The 22,522-nt window shown below is 54.5% G+C and overlaps 3 protein-coding genes across 3 annotated transcripts; all 3 read right to left on the minus strand.

Annotated features, from left to right (window-relative positions):
- Positions 1-793: 793 nt before the first annotated feature.
- Positions 794-3,737, minus strand: Hoxb7 (homeobox B7). Its single transcript, XM_052757485.1, has 2 exons — positions 3,338-3,737; positions 794-1,053 (listed from the first exon to the last, which is right to left on the minus strand). Exons 1-2 carry the CDS (start codon positions 3,735-3,737, stop codon positions 794-796), a joined length of 660 nt encoding a protein of 219 aa, XP_052613445.1.
- Positions 3,738-6,093: 2,356 nt separating this feature from the next.
- Positions 6,094-7,602, minus strand: Hoxb8 (homeobox B8). Its single transcript, XM_052757585.1, has 2 exons — positions 7,179-7,602; positions 6,094-6,404 (listed from the first exon to the last, which is right to left on the minus strand). Exons 1-2 carry the CDS (start codon positions 7,600-7,602, stop codon positions 6,094-6,096), a joined length of 735 nt encoding a protein of 244 aa, XP_052613545.1.
- Positions 7,603-15,747: 8,145 nt separating this feature from the next.
- On the minus strand, positions 15,748-19,041 carry Hoxb9 (homeobox B9). The gene is made up of 2 exons (XM_052757794.1): positions 18,525-19,041; positions 15,748-15,983 (listed from the first exon to the last, which is right to left on the minus strand). The coding sequence occupies exons 1-2, from the start codon at positions 19,039-19,041 to the stop codon at positions 15,748-15,750; spliced, it is 753 nt and encodes a 250-aa protein (XP_052613754.1).
- Positions 19,042-22,522: the final 3,481 nt, after the last annotated feature.

Genomic DNA, 22,522 nt, shown 5'->3' on the forward strand with positions numbered 1-22,522 from the left:
GAATATATGGATGTCTATGTTTATTTGTGACTGTAACAGTGTATACATTTGTGTACTGTCAGCTTGTAAATATGGGAATTGTGTGCTTTGGTGAAAGTATAAAGCGGGGGAGAGAGAGAGATTGGGGCTCATTAGTTGGCAGTGTCTACGGCAGGGGCATGTGGGAAATAAAAGCAAACCGAACACAGAGAGAAGAGGCCAGTTGAGGGCTCTGAGACACCCACCCACCACCAACCCTCATCCCCTCCCAGTCACAGGGGGACAGAAAGTACAGAATCTGTTGATTTTTAATCCTGTTTTATTCTCCATCCTTTAGATATACAGAAAGAGGCTCATGGGGGCGGGTAGGAGCCAGGATCAGCAGCCAAGTGCACCAGACGCAGGAGCTAGTGGGTCCTCGAGGCTCCCTAAGGCCCTTTTAGTGTCGCTACTGGGAAGTATGGGGGTAGGCAAGGAACCACAGTCCACAAAGACAGCGTCTAAGAGGGCTTACAAAACAGCAAGATTTTACAAAGACCTTACTAGCAACATAGAAAAGGGGAGGCACATTCCAGAAAGCCACTGAGCAGGTAGATAATGTCCTTCCCATACTGTACAAAAAACAGACAACACACTTTCCCATAGGTAGTATTTTTTTTTTTTACAGTGTTGAGAAGCCCAAATTTCACCCTTCTCATTTTTTTTTAAACTGCTTCATTTAAATAGAGTTTTCCCCCCTTATTTGAGTTTCATGCTTCAGTTTCCAGAATTGGGTTCTCCTCGTCTCTCTCTTCCTCTTTGCTTTCTCTGTCCCTCACTCTTCCTCCTCCTCCTCCTCCTCTGCCTCGGCCTTATCCTGGCCAGGGACCCCCGGGCCTGAGGTTTTGTTCTCCTTTTTCCACTTCATGCGCCGGTTCTGGAACCAGATCTTGATCTGCCGCTCGGTGAGGCAGAGCGCGTGCGCGATCTCGATGCGCCGCCGCCGGGTCAGGTAGCGGTTGTAGTGGAATTCCTTCTCCAGCTCCAGGGTCTGGTAGCGCGTGTACGTCTGGCGGCCTCGCTTTCTGTCAGTCCCTACTCACAGTATTTAGGAGAGAGAGAGAGAAAAAAAAAAAACAAAATCAGTGTGTGAAAAACACCAAGAGAATTCCCATCTCCTTCCTAGTGAGGTCTGAGGGCAGAAAAAGACCACATTGCAGGAACCAAATTAACATTTTTCATATTCTATCCCACACTTCATGATACTCTTTTTTTCTGCCATGTGTAGAAAATTTTCTAAGCTTCCTAAGGCAAACATTTTCTTTCTTTTCCTATGTGTGTATTTGTGTGTGTGTGTGTGTGTGTGTGTGTGTGTGTGTGTGTGTCCACAGGAGTTGTTTTGCTTTTGGGTGGGGGGTGTCTTGCTATGTAGCCTCTGAGGGACTTCGACCTGGTAGCAACCTTTCTGATTGTTGGGCTTACAAGTACTGGATTTACAGGCCAGCCCCATCACACCAGATAGTCCTATTATCCACGAAGGGTGGTTTTCTCAGCTGGGAGCTTCTGAAAGCCAGGTAGATCTGAGCTGCTAGCCCCCGGAGGTTCTGTTCCTAAGGGGTTAGCATAGAATGGGGGCAATTTAATCCTCAGTCACTTTCTGGGGCCAGGGGCTCCAAGTCTGACCTTTCCCTTTCAGGTGAACTTTGGGGTAAGGGGCTCTGGGAGCCATCTTAGTGTCTCAGGCCTGGTCTGAGAGGGAAAAAAAGAAAAAAGAAAGAAAGAAAGGTGTAGTCCCCACCCAAACCTGTCATGGAATGGGGAAGAGGCAAGAATTTATTTCCCTGGACCTCAAAATTATTAGTCTAACAGCAGTTACATTTTAACATTCTCTCTCAGAAGTATCAACAAGGCCTGGCTACCTGCCTGCCTTCCTGCCCAGAGAACCTAATTGTCTGAAGCCATCTTTGGGCCTGCAGGACCGCAGGGAAGAAAGGAAGGAAGATCCGTGGCCCAGATGAAAGAGGAAGATGAAGATTCTTATGGTGGGGCCGAAGGGTACCTGAGAACTTCCAGCTTAGGCCCAGAACCTGAGGAGACTTTGGGGAGCTGCTGGTATGAGCCCTCTTAGGAAGGAGAGGGGAGGGGGGTGCTAAGGGCCTTAATTTCAAGTCAAATATAAGCCAAGCTGCAATGTTTATGAGGGGAAAGGGGGGACTCTGGTAAACCAACTGGAAAGTCAGTTCAGTTACAGGGTAGGTAATAGAAGCCCTGAAACCAATACTCATGGTGTGAGAACTGGGTTGCTCATGACCCCCAACCTTGATGAGTTTCAGGGTCTCTGACCACAGTCTTGGGTCTTCTGAGCCTTGAAGTTGCCTCCCCAAACCACTTGCCTTGAGGAAATTAAAAAAAAAAAAAAAAAAGGTTGTGTGAGGGGGCTTTGGAGGAGACCTGGAGGGAGCCTTGGTGTCTTATGGTCCCCAAAGCAGCCGCTGGTGACTCGGACTCCCTAGTCTTGGGTTGGTTCCATATTGTCCTAGCCCTCTTCCCAAAGGAAAGTCATCTTTCTGGAGTGATCCCTCCATGCTTGGCTGTTTCCCCAGGAGTCCACGGAGGAGCCCGAGCAAAGGCACCTGGAAAAGCTCTGCTCTCAGGAGGCCCTTGCCTCTTCTAGCCCACCCTGCTAAGTCCACCAGGGGCAGAAGGAGTCAGTAGACTCATGGCCCTGGGCCTCAGACGAGCTCCCTTCACCTCTCTCCGGCTCCGTGTCTCTGGCTGGGTCCTCAGCTCTTCTGTACCCCCTCCTCCCGCCAGGCCTCTAGAGCCCACCTCTAATTGTCCTGATGGGAATAATCGGGGAGCGGGGTTGGCTGGAAAGGAAGGGGGAGGGGAGAACTGCTTAGCTCCACGGCCCCCTCCTCCATATCTTATCCGGGCTAGGGCTGGGGGGGACACACCCAGAACTGAGCTCTCAGACAGGGAAGGGGGGGGGTGGAGAGGAGAGAGACCCTAATGGCTATTCTCTGCAAACCCCAGCCTTCCTAGGCAAGACAAACGGCCTCATCTCCAGCCCGTGCCGGCGCTGCTGATAAATATTTAAAGCTAAAAGGCCCGGAGGAAGGGTTGGGGGCGGGTTGGGGGCTTTGAGCGCTGTGGCGTCTGCAAAAAGAGATCCGCCAGGGCCAGAGAGCACCGAGCAAAAACTGGGGGTGGGGGCGGCGCGCGGGGTCCCAGCCCAGACTTAACCAGCGTGGCAATGGCCGATCTGCAGCCAGGAGCACCCTGGACACAGAGAGGGGTGCCCTGCGGGGAAAGGGGGCCTTCCGGGGGACTGTGGCCCGGACGTTGCGACTCGGGACCGCTGGGTGCGCGGCGTTACCTGAGCTTCGCATCCAGGGGTAGATCCGGAAGTTATTCTCGGCCGCCAAGTCCGAGTCCCTCTGCTCCTTGGCGCCAGCCGCCTTGGCGGGGTCGCCCGGACACACCCCGGAGAGGTTCTGCTCAAAGGGCGCGCAGTGCATGTTGAAGGAACTCGGTTCGAGCCCGTAGCCGGCCGCGTAGACACCGGCCGCGCTCTGGCCCGCCATGCCCCCCCCGCCGGGGTACAGGCCCTGCACGGAGGCGGAGAACGGGGCGCCCGGACCTGCTCCATAGCCCGGGCGCTGGGGGTTGGAAGCAAAGGCGCAAGAAGTTTGTTCGGGAAAGGCTCCTGGAGCGAAAACCGAACTTGCGGCTGGATATTTAGAAAATAAAGCATTCGCATAATACAATGAACTCATAATTTGGCCGGATGATTTGTAGTCAGGGACGTTTTAGTGTCGGTTTTACGAGATTCCTTGATATATTACAGAATTAGAGTCCAGATTTACACCAAAAAGGACCCCCTTTTTCCTCTCCGGACCACGTGACCTTGGCCCACGTGATATCTCCTCGGCCAATGATCTGACGGCCTCCCGGCGGCTCTCAGTAATGTGGAAAAAATTGTGTGGCGTTGGATTTATAAAATATGATCAATAATGAATGGGAAGGCCGAGCTCTGCGGATTGGGGCTGGGGGCTCAAGGGCCGCTGTCGACCCCCGCGGGCTGGAGGCAGCTTGCAGGCGTGATTTGGGGAGGAAGGAACTGAGTGGAAGGGAAAATAAATAACCTCTGAGCGATCCGTGTTGTCACCCCCCCCCCACCCATTTCCCCCAGCCGGTTACAGAGCAAGAGACAGACGCAGGGATTGAATGTGCGCAACTTGGTGGGTGGGTGCTGGCCGAGTATTTATTAATCCGGGCTAATTCATCCGGGCTGCTGCTGTTCTCCTAAGACGAGGGACGAGGTGAGCCTGGCCTCCTGGTCCTCTCTTAGTGCCCCAGCTGTAGTGACTGGATGTGGATCAAGGCTTTCCCTAAGGCAGGAGTCCAACCCAACAGGCGTTGGGACGCTGAGGTTTCTGGTGACTACAGAAAAAAAAAAAAAAAAAGGATTGCCAATAAAAAGATATACAAAAAAATATTAATAAAAAGAACGGGATGGGGGTGGGGAGAAAAAGGAAGGGAGGAGGGCGGTTTGGGTCCGGCTCGCTGCTTTCCCGGTTCCGGAAGGCGGATGCCTCTCTCAGTGGAGCGTGGCTGCCAGCGAGGCAGAGGCAGCGAAGGAAGGGAGGCTGCGGCGGCCGGCGAGCCGCGGCCTAGAAACTGGGAGAAAGTGGCGACGTCCCAGGGAGGGGATGCAGGGAGGAACCCCTTCCCTCTGCTCCTGGGTCCCCAACCTGAGTCGGAGAAAAATGGAAATATAAACTCAGCGGCCTACTCCACCTCCCCCCCCACTCCCCCCGCCCCCCACCCCAGGACACACACGGAAACAAAGAGAGAAGGGACAGGGGTGCTAGCCCCCAGCTTGGGCACATCTCTTCTCCAGAGCGGCCAGGGCGCTGGAGTCTCCGGGGCCCAGCAGCCTCGGAACGCAAGGGGAGGGGGTTTCTTTTGGCTCCCCTCCCTCGATCCCCTCTCCTCCAATCACGTGCAGCCGCCTCCCTCGCCCCCTGCGCCTCTGGGCCTGGGGACTCGTACCACCTGCTTCCAGCCCCCGCCCCCTCCTCTCGGCGACCTAGCCTAGGCCAGCCCAGGAGCCTGCTGACCAGCTCTCCCCCCCCCCCGGTCTCCTCCCCCCACCCCAAGCCCTGCAAGGCGCCTGGGAGCGAATGAGGAGCGCCGGCCCCGGGCCAGTCTCGGGTTCTCGCTTGTAAACTTTATTGTAACTCTTCCGCCCTTTTCAGGCGCAGACAACAGAACAAAGTATAGAGGAACAACAAAATATATAATTAGCCCTCCCTCCCCCCAATAAAGCAATTCACGGATACAGGATACATTCTCTTCACAGCAAACCTAAGAACACTTTTAACAATTGCTCACAGCGCGCATGCTAACTAAAGTAATCTCTTTTGAGAAACACTTAAGACAAAATTGTCAAACCAAAGGAAGGGGGGGGGGGGACAGGAGGAAAAAGAGAGAAGCAAGAGAGAAAGCCAGCGAGCTAGGGGGGGGGCAGCGGGGAGCGGGGTCGCGAGGAAAGATGAGGACGCGGTGGAAGAGAGAGAGAGAGAAAGAGAGAGGAGAGAGAGAAAGTGAGAGGGAGACAGAGAGAATTACGGCGTGAATAGGCAGTTTCATGTTGTTGGGAGAACTTCGCAGAAATCGGTACCTTGGTCATTACAAAGAAGCACGTTCAAAGGAAAAAAAGACCATTGCACAAGGAGGCTTTTTTACATGGGGTGGGGGCGAGGGGGGCTCTGGCAGGCAGCAGTCGCTCACCCTCGCAAGGCGAGGGAGTCCTTGTTTAAAGTCCTTTTCTTTTTTTTTTTTGTCCCCCCCCCCCCGGCCCCCAAGAGAAGGGAAGGAGATCCACGGTAGCTCACACACAGAAGCTATTACGAGATACTACCACTAGCGGGGACTGGCGCGGCGGGGGACGCTGCGGTGGGAGGCCCAGCTCCTGGCTCCGCTCGCGGGCCGGGGCCGGAGCACTCGGAGGCGGGGGAGCGGGCGACGGCGACGGCGGCGGCGGCGGCGGCGGCGGCGGCGGTGTGGTCGCGGGAGGGACCGGCGGACGTGCGGGCAAGCCCCGGCCCAAGCAGTCCCAGCTGGAGCCTACTTCTTGTCGGCCTTCTGCGCATCGCCCTGCTCGGCGGCGGTCTCCGGCGCCCGCTCCAGCTTCTCTTTCTCCAGCTCCTCCTGCTCGCACTTACTGCTGGGGAACTTGTCTTTGTTATTCTCTTTTTTCCACTTCATCCTCCGGTTCTGGAACCAGATTTTGACCTGTCTCTCTGTTAGTCCCAGCGCGTGCGATACCTCGATCCTCCGCTTGCGAGTCAGATAGGGATTAAATAGGAACTCCTTCTCCAGCTCCAGGGTCTGGTAGCGGCTGTAGGTCTGGCGGCCTCGCCTGCGTCCGGCGGCTGCTGGGAATGGGGGAAAGGGCGAGACAGAGGGGAGGGTGGGGGAGGGGGGCAGAGACAGAGAAGGTTGGAAGATTCGTGAACCAGCCTAGGAGACCAGGATAATGAGGGCAGGGGACCCTTATGCGGGGGCGGGAGGGAGCGCTCGGAGGCCGCGGTCAGCAGGGAGGGGGGGGCCGAGGGGGACTAGACAGCCCTGAATCTGCGGGGGCCAAAGAGGGGGAGCCCCTTCCCCTGGTAACCAGCACCAGAATGGGGGGGGGTGTTTCAAATATATTAAAAGTGCCATAAAGTTTAGGAGGAAGGATGTGGAGAAGAGAATAAGAATAAGAAGCCAGAGTGGGGACCCACGAACCCACCTTGAAAAGCCCCCAGAGCCTCTGCCCCAGAAGAAAAGTTTCTTCAGGGTAATTAAACTATAAAGCAATTGAGAAGTGCAAACGCTGAGCGCCCCCACTCCCACCGCTCTTTCTCCACAGCCCCCATAAAACAGTAAAAGGGGGGAAGAGGGCGAGAAGAAGAAAAGTAAAGGAGGGTGAGGGGTTTATGGATTCAGGAAATTCGATTAGCGACCCCCCCCTTCAAAGGAAGCAAAAAGAAAAGGGGGGAAAAAAGAAAAGAAAGTGGGAAGGAAGGCAGAAGAGGTAGCTGATTGGAACGGAGCCCACAAGTCCTCTAGGAGCAGAAGATGCTCCCGGCCTGCCCAGCCCCCCTCCCCGGGCCGGCCTGGGGTCCTCCTGGCCCCTTCCCACCCCGGTAGGCCCGGCGGGAGCTCACCTTGAGGGCGCATCCAGGGAAAGAGCTGTGTGGGCGACGGGCTCTGCTCAGACCCCTCGGCCTCCTCGCCCAGGCCGCTGGCGGCCGCGAGCTTGCAGTCTGCGTACTGCACCAGGTCTGGATCCTGCGCACCGAACAGGCTCTGGCGCTGCAGCGGGTCGTAGCCGTAGAAGTTGCCGGGGTCCCCGTGGCACGCCACGGCACACGGGTTCTGCTGGTAGGGAGCCGTGGACAGCGACGATGGCCCGTGGTAGAACTCCTGGATTTGCGACGGGTGCTGGAAGCTGCCGCCGCTGCTGGGACCGTACACCACGGTGGGTCGGCCGCCCAGGTCCTGGGCGAAGCCGCAGTCATAGTAATTGGGGCGCAGGGACTCCCCGGTTTTGTATTTGGAGAACAGTGAGTTGACGAAATAAGAGCTCATTTTATTGAATTTTGAGGCGGCGGCGGCGGCGCAGGCTGTAGTTGGGGGCTGTTGGGGAGGGGGTGGGGAGGGGGAAAGGGAGGGAGAGAGAGAGAGAGAGAGAGAGAGAGAGAGAGAGAGAGAGAGAGAGAGAGAGGAAAAAAACGCGGATTCGCCGGCTCCTAGTCACCCTCGCCTGGAAAGGAGAGGAAAAGGGAGGAGGAGGGGGGAAAAAAGAGAGAAGGAAGGAAGGAAAAGAAAGAAAAGGCGAAGAAGATCTCGAAGCCGCTACACTTTTTGTGATTTCCAGGAATAGAAGAGCGAAGCCTGCAAAAGTCTAAGCCTGCATGGCAGCCGCGGCTCGCTCGCCCTCCCCCCACCCCCCACCCCCCAAACAAAAATATACCGCCACTTAAAGAGGTCCTCGCTTTACATTTCGAAGAAGGGATGCCAGTTCATAAACAGTTTTCGGTGATTTACTTCCCTCCAAATGAGTTGTTTCATATTTTGCCCCGTCTTTTCTCCATCATTTGCATCCATTAGAGACCCCGCATCCTATTGGCTTCTGGGTACTCCTCCCGGACAGAACGCAGAGCGAGGGTGAGAGCGAGAGAGAGCGAGCGCGAGAGAGAGCTAGAGCGAGAGAGCGAGCGCCAGGGAGTGAGGAGAGGGCAGGGGAAAAAGGAGGGGAAGGGGGAAAAAAAACACCCAGGGAGGGAGAGGGGGAGAGGGGGGAGAGGGAGGGGGGAAGAGAGAACGAATACGGATTAAATCTGTTTAACTACCTACATTAATGAGATATCTCTTGCCTCACAACAAATCAAATACCTTCGCAGACCACCCCCAAAGACTGATGTGGGGGAGTCACGGAAAAGCACCACGCGCACACACATCCACAACGCCGCGCCTGGCGTAGGCACGCTGTTAATTTCGCGATTTTAACGAGGCAATTGGAGTCTTTCTAAATGTCAGGGTCGCTTCGGAAAAATGTAAAAGAACACGGTTTAATTGCGCCGAGTTTTAAAAGGTCCTATAAATGTAATTGGTATTTTAATACAAGTTATCAAATCATACAGCTTCCTCTCCTAAACATATTTTCAAACAAACGAGGTAGTCATATTTAAGGCTTTAATGATCAATTTCCTTATTATTGATAAAGGTTTAACTATCGTGTGGAGGGAATTGGCTGGGTAACCAGCCCCCAAAAAAACGGCTGTAAACTCTTTAACAAACTATAAAACGCAATAAAGCCGGAGTCTGTTGTTGTTTATGCCGCAGCGCATAAAAGCTGTTAGCATTTTACGAGTTCTTTCCTCTACAGCTATAAAACTGCAGCTTCGATCGCCCCCGCCGCCCAACTGAAGCGCGGTGGGGGTGACTAAGCTGAAATGAGGCGATTATGGGTTGCTGCTGATTTTTTTTTTTTTTTTCCCTTTTCGGCGCAAACGGTGAGTTTCCCGAGATTTTTTTGCCTCCTTCAGCCTTGCAGACACACCTGCCCCCACACCCTCTTTGGAGACCCCAGCCACCACTACCACCACCCCAAGATCTGTCCCCGCCCAAGTCACAGACATAACTTTCCCTCATTAAGCCAAGGGCACAAGGATTTTCTGTGGAAAGGGGGCCTGAGTGGGCCTGGGAGAGGAAGAAGAAACTTTCTGGTTAATGGACGCTGCTGAGGCAGAGCGAGGTTTGTGCTGCGCGGAGGTTGCCAGTTCTGCAGTTTGCCCACGCTTTTACCTGCTGGTGGTCGGGGAGGGTGCTGCAAGGGAAAGAGAGGGGGGGTCTTGAGGGACTTTGGTCTACTCAGCACTTTCGAGGGAAGACTGGGGGAGAGGAGAGGGTCTGCTAACTATCAAAAGGACCATGGCTGCTCCACACCTGTGCCCAGAGCTTGGGATCCAGTTCCCCAGCCCCGGCTGGGGCCAATCCTCTAACCCTGCCACACAGACCTGCCAGGTGTAAACACTGACAATTTCATCAACCCACCAAAGAGGTAAGGGCAACGGAGGCTGAGCCTGGGCGTCAAGGCCTTGGTGACTGCCATACCCTCCCGTGCCCTAGGCAAAGGCTGCGAGGCGTGTGTTTAAAGGGTACCTGTTATTGCTGTGTGTCCCCGTGGCCAATGACCACCTGCACTGACCTTGGGTAAAGGGGTTCAGATAAAGCAAGGCCACTGAGGTCTCCATTTTCCTTTTTCTCGGGGTGCCTTTAGTTAAACCCTGAAAATCCGAAGATCTGAGGCCTGAAACCCAGACCGAGGAACCGAACTGACTGGCTGCCCCACTCCGAGCACAGAGCCTTCCTTATCCGTGTACCTGACACAGGCTGGTGGCAGAGAGACCTTGGGAGGCCCAGGGCGAGAGTCAGAACCAGTGGCCTCCTGAGGCAGCGGATGTGCGAAAGGGCCGGAGAGACAGGGAGGAGACAGACTTTTTCTAGAACAAAGGCAGAATCGATTTTACCAATAAATTCAATCTATTGCTGACTCTCTAGGAGGCTTCTTTTGGGGATCCCCTGAGCCCCAACCTTTGTAAAAATGAAACCACAACGTTTCCAAGGGAGCTGGCTGTTCTGCCGGTTTTCACTCAATCTTCTAAAGTAAGTCCCGCGAATAAGAGGGGGACGAAAAGAGGGGGACAGCGGGAAAGGGGGTTTTTTAGCTCAGGGCTGAGGGGACGGTGAGGCAACCTAAGGCTGAGTCAAGTTGTTGCGGAAGCGAACATTTTTGTCAAGTGCGGGGGATTTTATGGTCATGATTTGAGGAGTCACTGGTGAGGTAGAAATTCAATGGCTTGTTCTAAATCATCCCTTCACCGTGCCAGAAATTTCTGATGGAAGGAAAATGTTTCTGTTATAAGAAAAAACAAGAAAGAGCGCGGAGATAATTTATAAACACCCAACGGAGCGCAGATTTATTGGAGAAACTCAAGTTGAGACACTGGGCGGTTTCTTTGCACCTGGTCCTGCGGAAAAAGAAGAGGCTAGAGTTGGGGTCACGGAGCGGGGGGGGGGGGGGTGACTTGCTATTCCCCCCACCCCAGCTCAAGTGGGAGGCAGGTTCAGGCTGGGCCTAGAGGAGGAAATCGAAGATTGGGAATCAGCCCAAGGGGTTGTAGGCAGTCAGAGCGCCGGGCGGCCTCGGAACGAAAATCCAGGCCTCCAGCTGCTGCTGCGTGGCAGAAGGACCGGCTTCCCCACGGCTGGCCTGAGCAGGGGGGCCAAGGCCAGAGCCTGGGCACGCGGGAGAGAGCCGCGGCTCTCACCTGGAAGCCCAAGAAAGGGGGAAACTCAGAGGCTGCTCCCCCAAGGCCATGCCTGCCCCTGCTCCTACCCAGAAAATGCTCAGGCTGTTGGCTGAGCCTCCCAAGGGCGACAGGGCTGTCGCAGCGGTTCCCTCATCCCACCTCCCTAGGGAGACCCTGCTGGAGCCTGGGTGGCCAGGCACTCGCCCAGCCGGGACCTGGACGGGTACAAAGGCTCTGGAGTCAGAGCCCAGGAGCAGCGGGCTCTCGGGCTTGGGGCACCTCGGAATCTCCATCAAAGCCGGGTCCCCACTCCTTCCAAATTTGGGGATCTACTGGGTAGCACGTCGAACTCGCTGTCCTCCAGCAGGTGTGGCGAGCCGGCCTGGGGTCGCTTCCTCTTCAAGAGACCTGCGGGCTCATCCCTCTCACCTGACCGCTGGCCTACCCTTCAGTCCTCTAGCCTCCACTGCAGGGAAATCTCATTTCTCCAAACCAATTCGCCTCCTTGATTTGGGCCCATTATTTCCATATTTCTATTATTAATATTACCCCCGGTTTCCACGCATTTCTCGCCCCACCAAACACAACAACTGGGAAACGGCCTTCTTAGTGTGAGGCGTTCAGAAAATGAACCAGTTGAGGAGAGAGAGAAACACCACTATAACTGAAATACATACAATAGGGAAAGGGCCATAACAAACCCTGTATTTTTATTATGTGCATATTATTCATGACTTTTGGTAGCTCTGAGTTCCCAGATACAGGGCCGAACAGAGTGCTGTGTGGAGCCGCAGGAGCCCTCCACCACAGCCCTGGAAAAATTCACATGGAGCAAGGGTGCCATCTAGCGGCCGCTCTGCAAAAAAAAGATGTCCTCCGTCTGCTCAGCCCGATTCTGGAGAACCAGCAGAGGAAGCGACAAACGATTAAACTTTCATTATTACTAGAAATAGGGGAGAGGAATGAAAGCAGATAAGAGAGAAGGCTTCGGAATCAGGAAACTGTTCATGAAACAGTTCAGATAAGTTAAAAGGAAAAGAAGCTATAAATCCACCCAGCCCCTAATTCCTGCTGGAGATGCTAAGCAGTGCACTGTTTATGGGCAGTAAGAAGAGGACCACTTTTAAGCCCTACGCTTGATTGTTTCACATCCTGAGGGGTAACAATTGGCCTTTTTGTGAGGGACAGGAAGGTCTGAGGTGATGGAATGGAACTGGAGAAGGATCAAGAGGGGCTACTCTTTCCCCAGACGTCTGGCCCTGCGGGGTCGTGTGTGTGCATGTGTGTGTGTGTGTGTGTGTGTGTGTGTGTGTGTGTGTGTGTCCCTGCGTGTGCAAGGGTTTCTTGTTTATGACTGGCGCTTCTAGAGGGGGGTGTGTAAAGAACAATGACAGCAGTCAGAATTTCGATGGCTGAAGCTTTGGGGACAGCAAAGTGTTCGTCCTCCCGGCTGCCAGCTTCTCTACTTTTTACCCTCCCGGAACCCCATCCCACCGCCCTGATGGTTCCCAAGTTCCAGACCCCAAGCCCCAGACCTGGGGGCAAGAGGGGTCAGGGTGGGGGCTTCGTAACAAGGCCCACCTATTCTCCCACCAGGTCCGGAGCCCAGGCTCGTCCGCTGCTCATCTCCGGAAAGTTTTCCCCTCACTGTTTGCTTTGCTGCTGTTTAGTTTCTTAACCTTCAGAAATTTATACCCTATAAACTTTTATAGCGGTCATATTCTTTTATTGCTGCGCACACGGCATTGAATTCCTCTCCTGGCTTCTCTCTGCCTCTCACTTCTCTCTCTCTCTCTCTCTCTCTCTCTCTCTCTCTCTCTCTCTCTCTCTCTCTCTCTCTCTCTCTCTCTCTCTCTCTCTCTCTCTCTCTCTCTCTTATGCCAACTGATTTCCCCATCTCGGGCTTCTGAGCCTCTGCACCTTCGTCTTTGTTTGTCTTGAAAGAAGCTACCCCGGGCTGGGGACCCAGACGCCCGCCGCTGCCCCAGGCCATTCCAGACGCCCTAGCCTCCTACCCTGCCGCGACCCCCAGTCTCCAGCCTCGCTTGTTATGTTTCCTTTTGGCAGAAACTGCCTTCCTTGGCTCGCTCTCTGCAGCCGGCAGAGCTTGGAAAGCCAAGGATGCAGAAGCAGCCCAGGCCACAACCAGCTGTAAAGCCAGATTAATTTTCCTTCTTTAACATATCCCTCCTGGCAGGCCGCCTGTCCCAGCTGCGGGCGGGCCGGCGCTTCCCTTTCTCCCGCCTCCGGTTTCTCGGATCCCCTTGCCCTTTCGTTAGAGAGGGGTAGGGCCAGCCCTGGCAGGCTTCTCTCACTCTGGCCACCCTTTGTCGCCAGCTGCACCCCAAGCCGCAGCGTCGCGGCGGCGGCTGCAGTGTGGCGTGTGCAGCGGGCGAGACGCTCACGCAAGGACGGCGACCGAGCTGCATGCAGGCCGGCTGCAGCCGGGATCCTTACGACTGACTAAGAAAAGCAGGCGTCCACGGTCGGTCGGCAGACTTCACGACAGCCTCTTACGGGGACACCGCTGTGTGAGAGGAACAAGGAGATGCCTCTTGAAGCCAAATGTAATTCTGGGGGTCCTTTTGGAAATGTATTATTCCCTCTCCTCCCGGAAACATTTGTGTCCCACATTGGGTGGCTCTCTTTTGAGAACTGCCACACAACCTGGCCTCAACCCTCCAGACCCAGCAAGCCTCAGACCAAGGCTGCTGTCCTATGAGCCCGACTCCAGGTGTGTGTGTGAGGGGGGCGTCTACAGGGAATCCTGAGGTTCAACCATTTGAACCATTTCAACCATCCAAGCTTTCTGGCACGGTCCTCCAGGCCATAGCGGAGGAAGGCTACTCACTCCATCCTTGAAGAGTGTTTTGAAGTGTTTAGCTGAGAAGTGCTGCCTCTCCAGGAGCCACAAGTCAGACCCTCTTTCCCTGAGTCAGTGGGGGGGTCTCCAGAGCAACTTTGTCTGGGCGAAGACTCTGGCTCTGGGGAGATACATGCCCTCTCCGAATCATGGAGAGTCTCTTCTTCCTCCACTCTCCCCGTTCTACTGAAAGGGGTTTGCTCAGTTTAAGCAGTGGTCTTGGGACTTGGGTACCCACCAGGTGTCAGGGCCACCAGAGCAGGTAGATGTTTCTGGAAGGTCTAAGGAGAAAGCCTGTGGCTGTGGACACTAACTTATCTTTGAAGCCATGCTTTTAGAAACCGGGCTCTTTCCTTGGTGATCAGAGGAGAGGCAGCACAGAATAAAACACAGGAGAGGTTTGTTTTCTAGAGTGATATATATTTTTTTTGTTCTTTTTCCTTTTCTTCCAAAACAAACAATTAGAGCTCTAGGCTCTTGCCCTCCCGACTCCCACCCTCAAACCCTCCCTTATGAGCAACAACTGAAAAAAACCATTGCCAAAGAAATCACAAAACACAAGCACAATTTCACCACAGCCACTGACAAAGCAAAAATAAAATAAAATAAAATTCAAAGCTCTACCGGAATGACCTCTTTGCAGGGTCAGGAGAAGCGGGAGAAAGAGTCCACGGGTGGAAGGGATTGAGAAGCAGGAAGAGGAGAGAAGCAGAGGGCGAGCCCTGCCCGGTGGGGAGGCATGATTTTGCCTCTTTCCTTTGCACACAGGACTCTGTGTGTGCATGCATCAGCTGGACGGGCACAGCAGTGTATTCTGCAGGGGGTGAATATTCTGCAGGAGGTGAGCTTTGGGGGAGTCTTCCTTTGGCCCCCTGACTGGATGCCAAGGGGCTGTCTTCTTTATGGGCCAGGAAACTAGTGAAATGGGGAGAGACCCACTAGCCCAACTCACTGAGGCCGCTGCTCTCCCTGTCCTGACTGCTCGCTCTGGAAAGGGAATTGATTCAGGATAAATTCTCAATCAGCCTCTCCTAACCTGGCCTTCTCTATGCTAGGGTTGACCTAGTAGCGGGGTGAAGGGATTTTTTTTTCTACAGGGGGAGACTTGACTCGCTGTTACAAGATGGATTTAGCCAAAAGGAGAGTTGATTTCGGAGCTGGAGGGAGTGGAGGAGAATGCAAGATCTGTGGTCAGCCAGAAAAGCTACAGTCTGTCAGGGGACCTATGCATGGGGAACAGCATGGCCAAGACCCACAATTTGACCTCCTTTAGTTGGAAGGAGAGGAAAACATGCAGAATTAAACACTTCCTGCCAAGAAAATATAGGAGAGGGCTCCACTAAAGTTACCTTCATAAAAGCAATCCCAGCTTTTTCTTGCCCTTTCCAGCCCACAACAGCTTGGGGACTGGGCTGGCCCTATCTGTCCCCAGGCCCGAGACCTGGGGTGTTGTTGGCAATTCCATAAGGATAAGTACATGGGTGTTGAGACTTTGGTTTGTCTCTAGACATCATCCTGTGTGTTTGGATCGGGGTAGAACCTGAAGGAATCTGATCTGGGGACTGCCCAGCTGCGTTTGGTGAACAATGTCTGCACACGTAGAGTGTAACTTGCTTTCTCCATTATTAGTGTGGACTCCAAACTTTATGTCTGTGGGTATCTATTGGGGTGTAGACAGTTAAACTGTTCCTGGGTGACTTCTGGATAGGTTCAGGGAGGGAACAGGCAGGTAATTGAAAGAGAGGGGCTAGGGTTTTCCAGAAAAGTTACCAGGGATGCTGGGAGCTTGACTAGGGTTCTCTTTCCTCGAGGCTCATCCTTTTCCTAGGAACCAACTACAGCTAGCTTCTAACTTAACAAAACTTCCTCCTGACACCCAGGGAGAAGAGAGAAGGGAGATGGGAAAGGGGGGGGGAGACAGGCTCCAGGTGCAGATGCGGGACTTTAAAGAGGAGACACCCTTCCCCACTCACTTGGATACATCCCAGACAGCAGTGGCCTTGCAGCCATCACATAAATAATCAGAGTGAGGTAGGGAAGGGTGGGGCGGCTTTTTTACTCTTTGCCCTGCTCCTTATTCATTTTCTTCATTTTCATCCGCCGGTTCTGAAACCAGATTTTGACTTGTCTCTCACTCAGATTGAGGAGTCTGGCCACTTCGTGCCTGCGGTCCCTGGTGAGGTACATATTGAACAGAAACTCCTTCTCTAGCTCCAGCGTCTGGTATTTGGTGTAGGGACAGCGCTTTTTCCGGGAAGAGCGGGCGTGCAGCCAGTTGGCAGAGGGGTTGGCTGAAAGAGAAGCAGCGATAGAATCAAAGGGAGGAAGGGAGGGAAGGGCCCCAGACCAAGAGGGTGCACTCCATCTCTAGTCCCCATCTGGCACTGGAGAAAGTCACCCAGGCCTTCAAGATTCCAGAAAGCATCCCTAGGTGGGCCAGGAGTTAATAAAGACAGCTCCAAGCCCTTTACAAAGGATAGAGCCAAACGACCCAAGCATCCCCAAAGCGTCCACTGGCCAGGCTCTCAGCCTTTCTCTGCTTGTATCCAAACAGACCTGGACTCAGGTCAGAAGAGCTCAGAATAGCTGCAGCCATACTACCGGCTAAAGGTGGCTGACCTTGGCTCTAGGTCTGGCAGGAAAGAGGAAGAATTGGGGAGGGAAGGGAGTTCTGTTCAGCCACAGCCAAGAGATCTCCTGGCCCTTCAGCCCAGTCCCAGTAAACCCTGCCTAGATAGCAATCTTTCAGCTCTAGGCCAGAAGGCAGCAGACATGTGAGTCTGTGTAGAGACCCCTCCCCATCACACACCACAAATAAGAGTCTGCATTTACAGCCACGAACACCCAGCACACTCCCAACTCACGAGAAACCCAATTACAACCATTTATCAATTGCAGCTCATGGACAGGGGAGCCCCGGGGCTCCCAGATAACTTATGGTGGCAATAGCCTCTTCTTTTCTGCTACTCAGTTCAGTTTGGTTAACACAAGTTCAGGGAAACTGGGAAGCAAAATTGTTCCAGCCCTAAGGTGGGGAGACCGAGATGAGGCGGGGTGGGGGTAACAGAAAGCCCCTCACAGCTTACCAAGCCTTCTAACTGACCCTATCGGGAGGTAGGGAACGTCTAATTGAGTGGAAAGGGGGCAAAAAGAAAAAATAACTTATACAGGCTTTTCTTTTTCTCTCCTGCATCTCTCCCTAGACCCCAGGACTCAGAAAAGTTGCCCCCCAAAAGCGGAGCCTATGGCAAATAAGATCCTCTACCAGCTTCCTCCTCCCCAAAAGAAAAGCCCTGAATATCTATGTATATTTTTAAATTCAGTTCACCCTACACTAAGTAGCGTGTCTTACCAATTTGCAGCGCTATTTCCTTAATGTGATTGCCTGGGATGGGACCCGAAGCCACATTAAATATGAAAGAGGGGGGGAAACTGTTAATAATTGATCCTAGCCAAATGGCTGCAGAGCAATAATGGGCTTTCCAGGCTGCGTTTGGGGCCATGGGGTGAGGGCTCTGTTTGGGTGTTTGCAAGGAGGTTTGGGAAGAGCTGTGTTTTGGGGTATCAGTTCCTAATGATTCAACCTGGTAGGTTGGAGGTATGGGGATTGCAAGGGCCTGGGGGGGCGGGGGAGGAGTAGAGTCTATTCTTACTTTTCACAGGGCACAAAAGCCCCCAGAGGACCCACTGGCCACTCTTTTGGTGGGAAATCTGACAGGGCAAGCAAGAACTAAACTACTTGCCCAAAGGAGTAAGAGGTGAGGACTTGACCTGTCAATCTGTCCGTAATTGTCTGGGAACTAAGAGCCCCCAACCGGTTTGTTTTTCCCATCCTTAAAAAAAGACAAGTAAAAGAATCCTCTCTCATCCAGCAGCGCTTTCCACTTGGGGCTTTAGCAAGGGTGCTTTTAGGAATGGGAGGTGGTAAAGAAACTCTCCATCAAGGGTAGAGTTCTCCGCCCCTGCTCGGTCCTCCCCCCCCCCACCCCTCCCCGGGTCCCTTCGGGACGCCTCCTCCTCCATTCTGGAGGTTGGCTCTGACTTTAGCAAGTGATTCCCAGACTCTCTGAGAGGGAGACTGTCCGGGCTAGTGCTCGGGAGCCCCGCGGAGAGCAGTGGGAACCACCGCAGTGGGAGAAGCGGACACCCTGGCGAGGATGCCGTAGGAGGGCGGGGAACCCTGGAGGGAAGGCTCCCGGGGAGGGGCCGGCGCCCCGGGGAGGGGGCTCCGTCACCGCAGCCTGGGCTTCCCCCGCCCCTCCCGGCGCCGGCTGCCGACCCGACGCGGCTACTGCGTGAGATCTGCTCGGAACAATCCTCCGCCAAGCTGTTGCATCGCAAATAAAATCCTAATGAGCCCCCTCCCCCTTCCCCTTGGCCGGCGGGGACCGTCTGCGCGTGGCGCTGGCCGCTCCGCCGGGTGCGCTCCGGCCCGTGCCCGCGCGGGCTCTCGGCCACGCTGGCCACTGGCCCGGTCCCCTCGTTCCTCAAGCGACTGTCGCAGCTCCCTTTCACTCTTCCCAGCCGGAGCACGGGGGGAGAAAGGAGAAAGAAGGACTAGAGAGACTTGGTCCCTGAGGCTCGGTTCACGCGCCACTAGGAGGAGTGGGGGCGGCCTCGGTGTCCCCCCCCCTTCCAGGGTACACAGCTTCTCGCTATCCCGGTCCCTTCCTTCCTCTCCCCTCCACCCCCTCCAGCCCTGCGGGGGCCCCCGGCGCGCTGTCCCTTCACATTGTCCGCTTTATGGCCTCTCCCCTCCCCTCCCCCGGGCCCGGCCTGCAGCCTGGGGGGGAATTTCCTCACTTTTTTTTTTTTTTTTTTTTATAACTTACTTTGATCCGGCCTCTCTTTGTCCTCGCTTCCTTCGCAAATTTTATTGTCCCCGTAGCCGGCTCTTTGATTAGACAGGACAGCCTCCCTGCCCGCCGAAGTTTCCAAACTGTACTCGGGCGTGCCCTGTTTGAGCAGCTCCCCCGGCGCGCCCAGCAGCGGCTCCGCCTTCACCGCCGCCTGGCCCTGCCCCGGGGCGGCCTCGGCGCGCGGCGCCGGCTCCAGCCAGGTACGGAGGTACCTGCTCTCGGCCGCCGGCGCGCCCTGGGGCTGCAGGTAGGGGTGGTAGACGGACGGCAGGCTCCCGGACGCGTGCGGGCTCAGCGGCGCCCAGGAGGCGCCGAACACCGGCGCTTTGGGCTGGAAGCTGCACGAGGGGAAGTCCAGGTGCTCGGCGTGGCTCGGCTGCCGCGGGTTCGCGTACTGGCCCGAAGGAAACTTGGCTGGAGGCGCGTCCTCGCTCTCGTGACTTATGATCGAGTCGACATAATAGCTGCTAAGCGTCCCAGAAATGGACATTCTCAGACATTATCCGCGCGCTCGCAGGGGGAAGGGAAGCGCTCGCGCCTCGGCGCCCAAGCAGGGAGAGGTGGCACACGGACCCGGTGGTAGAGGGCTTTCGGACGCGACCCCCCCCCAGACCCCCACCCTCCCACCCCCACCCCCTGCTCAACTTCTCAGCCAACAAAGTACAGTGGAGCAGCCCGGCTCGGAGCTCCTTGCAAAATGATTGGTCAAAGTTTTGCGGACTGCCTGATAAAGCGTCAGCTCCGACATAAATCAATCGGGCGAGGGGGCTGCGCTCGCGCTGTCATCCGTCCTCATCGCATTCCATATCCAGGATGGATTGTTTTATGCTGATGCAATGTGCTATCACGTCAGGGCTCCGGCGGCCACGTAACCTCAGCCAGAGCTGCCGGGCCGCCCGGGGCCCCTCCCGCTTTTGCAGGAAGGGGGGTTCTCAACATGGGGCTATGGGGGCGGAGGAGAGGCGGAGGCAAGCAGCGGGCTGCCTCTGGAGGGACGCTGGCTGCCGAGCCCTCTCCCCAGGCGGCCTGGAGAGGGAGGGGGAGGAGGCTCAGCGTACAGGGAGGGAGAGCGCCCCAGCCTCAGAGCAGCGGGAGAGGCCCGACAGGGTAATTAAAGAGGAGGTAGTCTTGTCACCCCCCCCAACACCTCCACCTCCACCCCGCAGGCCCTCATTTCCTGTCCTCTGTCCCCTTGACAGAGATGTTTATTAAACAACAGCAGCACAGCGACCCACAGGAGATGAAGTAAAGGGATGAGGAAGAAGTTGGGGGTTTTATAGGACAGTTATCCTCTTTGGAGGGGGTTCAGGGCACAATTTGGGGAGATTTACAGGACTAAGCTCTTCCCTTGATCCTTCAGGAGCCAGGAGAGGAGAAAGGGGAATTCAGTGGGACCAGTGTCCAAAGAACCATTATCTGGACTAAAATTAGAGCCTGCCTAAGGCCAAAGGGACTCACCAGACCCTGTAACTAGTCTACGAAAGAGTTTCACGCGACTAATCAGTCTTATTTAACTCCTTGAAATTTCTTGGCCCTTTATGAAGGGATGGGTCCACGGCCATTTCTTCTGCCCTTCGTCCAGAATCCTCTGAGACCGTAAAACTGTCCAGATGAGGGGGCTAATGTGAGAAATGATTAAGGGAGCTCTCCAGAGTTGGGGACAGTCTCCCCAAACAGCACAGTAAGCGACATTGGGTTACTTTCCTTTCCATCCCAAAAGGGAAGGAGGCAAGCTGAATTCTCAGTCCTCCTGCCCAGCTCTTCTCACCCGGAATTGCTGCTCTGGAAAACATCCAAATGCCGGCATAGGGCAGTACCAAGTACAGCGGAGTCCCCGGGATCAGTCCGTTCCTCCACCCGCAGCCTTCCCCCTACAATCCTCTCGTGGAGCTTCCAAATAGTGCATTTTATTAGCAGCTCTTCTGCGGCCCTGCGCAGGAACTCCCCCGAGGCCACTGGCTGACTTCCTGGCGGCTCTCCCAGCTACTGCCTCTGCAGCTTCTGCTTGGGTGCAGACGCCTCCCCGGGTGTGGGGCTCTGGGAGGTCCGGGCCCCTAGACAGGCTCGGTTTCCTTGGGTTAGTTAGGTCTAGGAACAGATTTCTTGGCTGTTCTCGGACTCTAGACCGTTACCAGGCAGACTGCTCCGCGAGCCATGACCTCCTCCTTACCCTCCCCTCCTTTTTAGAAAAAAGTGGAACCATTCTAACTTGGGGTGATATCTTTTTGGCTACTACCCCCTCTGCCCAGCTGAAGGCTGCGGATCACCTCCGCGCACTCACACACACTCCCGCCCGCTTGTCTTTCCAAATGAAGCCATCTCGTGTCATTACGTGTGAAATACGAGGGCGAAGCGCCATATTTCTTCACATTATGGCGATTTCAAAATGATTTTTTAAAGATCAATGCAGGCGCCCAGCCGGCCCCTTCAATTCCACCCACGCTCTTGGAGAGAGACAGCCCAGCAGATCCGGAACCAAACAGCGTGAAGACCTGCTTTTTCCATAGTATCCAAATGGGGAAACAAAAAATCCCATGCCAATTCTTCTAAGTAGCGGTTGGATGCTTGGGAAAGTCAAGGGAGCTTCCCGGGCCTGCCAGCGAGAAGCTGGGTCTGGAGCGAATGATCACGTTTAGGGCAAAGCACCTGTCCCTGCTTTGCTAGGTGTATGAAGTCTGCTATCAGTTTCACCTGTAATAAAAACAGTCTTCAGACAAAAAAAAAAAAAAAAAAATCCCCTCCCCCGCCATAAATAACAGCGTTATGAAGCATGTCGAGGTGGGTATATGATTTTCTGTAGTATATAAATTAGGGCCCAAAAGGACACGTGAGCTGTGGGCTGGGGCATTTTTATTTATGGAAAAGCCATAGAGCAAGACTGTTTTTAAGACCCAAGCTGTGCGGGCTCTGGCCTCTGCCTGCTGTTCTCCTGGTTCCCATTCCTCTCCTGGGTCTTGCTGTAGATTCTCCAGAAGAAGAGAGCAAATCAAGGGCCCCCTTTAGTTTAGACAGAGGAAGAATATTTGGGCTTGTGCCCTGCAAGAGTGAGAGAATCCATCTGAATTCGGATTTGTGCGTCCTAACTGCCTAAGGAGTTGTCCTTAATCCCTGGTGAAGAGGAGACCCAGGCCTCTCTTTTCTGGGTCAGAAGCAGTTTTGGTATTTGCTCAAAGATGCTGGAGGGTAAGAACAGTGTGGAGGAGACAGGTTTGGGAGATCTGTCTTCTCCAGAGAAGTGATTTCAGAGGGGAGAGAATGAACTTTTCCCCTCGTCTGGTGTCTGTAGTCCATCTCATCTCCCCGCAGGTGAGGGCTCACTCACCCTTGCTGCCAAGTTTCCCAGAAGGGATTGCTGCTGCCTCAGACTGCAGCTCAGCTCCAACAGAGGCAAATGGCAAAATGGTCCTGGGGTGGGTGTCCCTTGCTGGGATGCTGCTCAGTGAACCTGTGGACCCCTTCAGTCTCTCTTCCTTCCTAGGCTGTGGTACCTACCATGCCAGGGCAGAGCACCCAGAATTGTGGCCCCTAGGACCCAGAGTCTAAAGGTACTTAGTAAAAGTGACCACACATACTTTATCCGGAGAGCAAAGCTACTCTGCACACCACCCTCAATCCTCAAGAGGAAGAAAGAAAATGGTGTATTCCCTGCAGCCTCTTGTCATTTCTGACATTGGAGCCCTGGCTGGAAGCGTGGCAAAAGCCAGGAGGAAGAAGAAGGGAAAGCCCCAGCTACTGCTACGCTGGGGCCCAGGGCAGCCAAGGGTGAGCAGGAGGTGGATGCTGACTAGAACCAGCCGGTAAGAGCCTGCTCTTGGGGAGTCTTTGGTGTGTGTGAGGGGGATGGCGGGTGTCTCTGTCAGTCACCAGAGAAAATCTAGGGGTTAAAAGGGGGTAGAAAGGGAGGGAAGAAAAACAGTACATGTGAAAATAGTTTGTGTTGAATTAATAAGCTGAAGCTGAAATTGATGCAG

Source organism: Peromyscus californicus, unplaced genomic scaffold (genome assembly GCF_007827085.1).
Source record: "Peromyscus californicus insignis strain IS unplaced genomic scaffold, ASM782708v3 Scaffold_3__1_contigs__length_106647218, whole genome shotgun sequence".
NCBI lineage: Eukaryota > Metazoa > Chordata > Mammalia > Rodentia > Cricetidae > Peromyscus > Peromyscus californicus.

Bases quoted from the DNA above. Each gene is read 5' to 3' on its own strand.
- Hoxb7 (XM_052757485.1), bottom strand. From the start codon at position 3,737: ATGAGTTCATTGTATTATGCGAATGCTTTATTTTCTAAATATCCAGCC. The intron at 1,054-3,337 runs GTAACGCCGCGC...TACTGTGAGTAG, and splicing joins CCCCTGGATGCGAAGCTCAG to GGACTGACAGAAAGCGAGGC.
- Hoxb8 (XM_052757585.1), bottom strand. From the start codon at position 7,602: ATGAGCTCTTATTTCGTCAACTCACTGTTCTCCAAATACAAAACCGGG. The intron at 6,405-7,178 runs GTGAGCTCCCGC...CCCCATTCCCAG, and splicing joins TCCCTGGATGCGCCCTCAAG to CAGCCGCCGGACGCAGGCGA.
- Hoxb9 (XM_052757794.1), bottom strand. From the start codon at position 19,041: ATGTCCATTTCTGGGACGCTTAGCAGCTATTATGTCGACTCGATCATA. The intron at 15,984-18,524 runs GTAAGTTATAAA...CTTCTCTTTCAG, and splicing joins CAAAGAGAGGCCGGATCAAA to CCAACCCCTCTGCCAACTGG.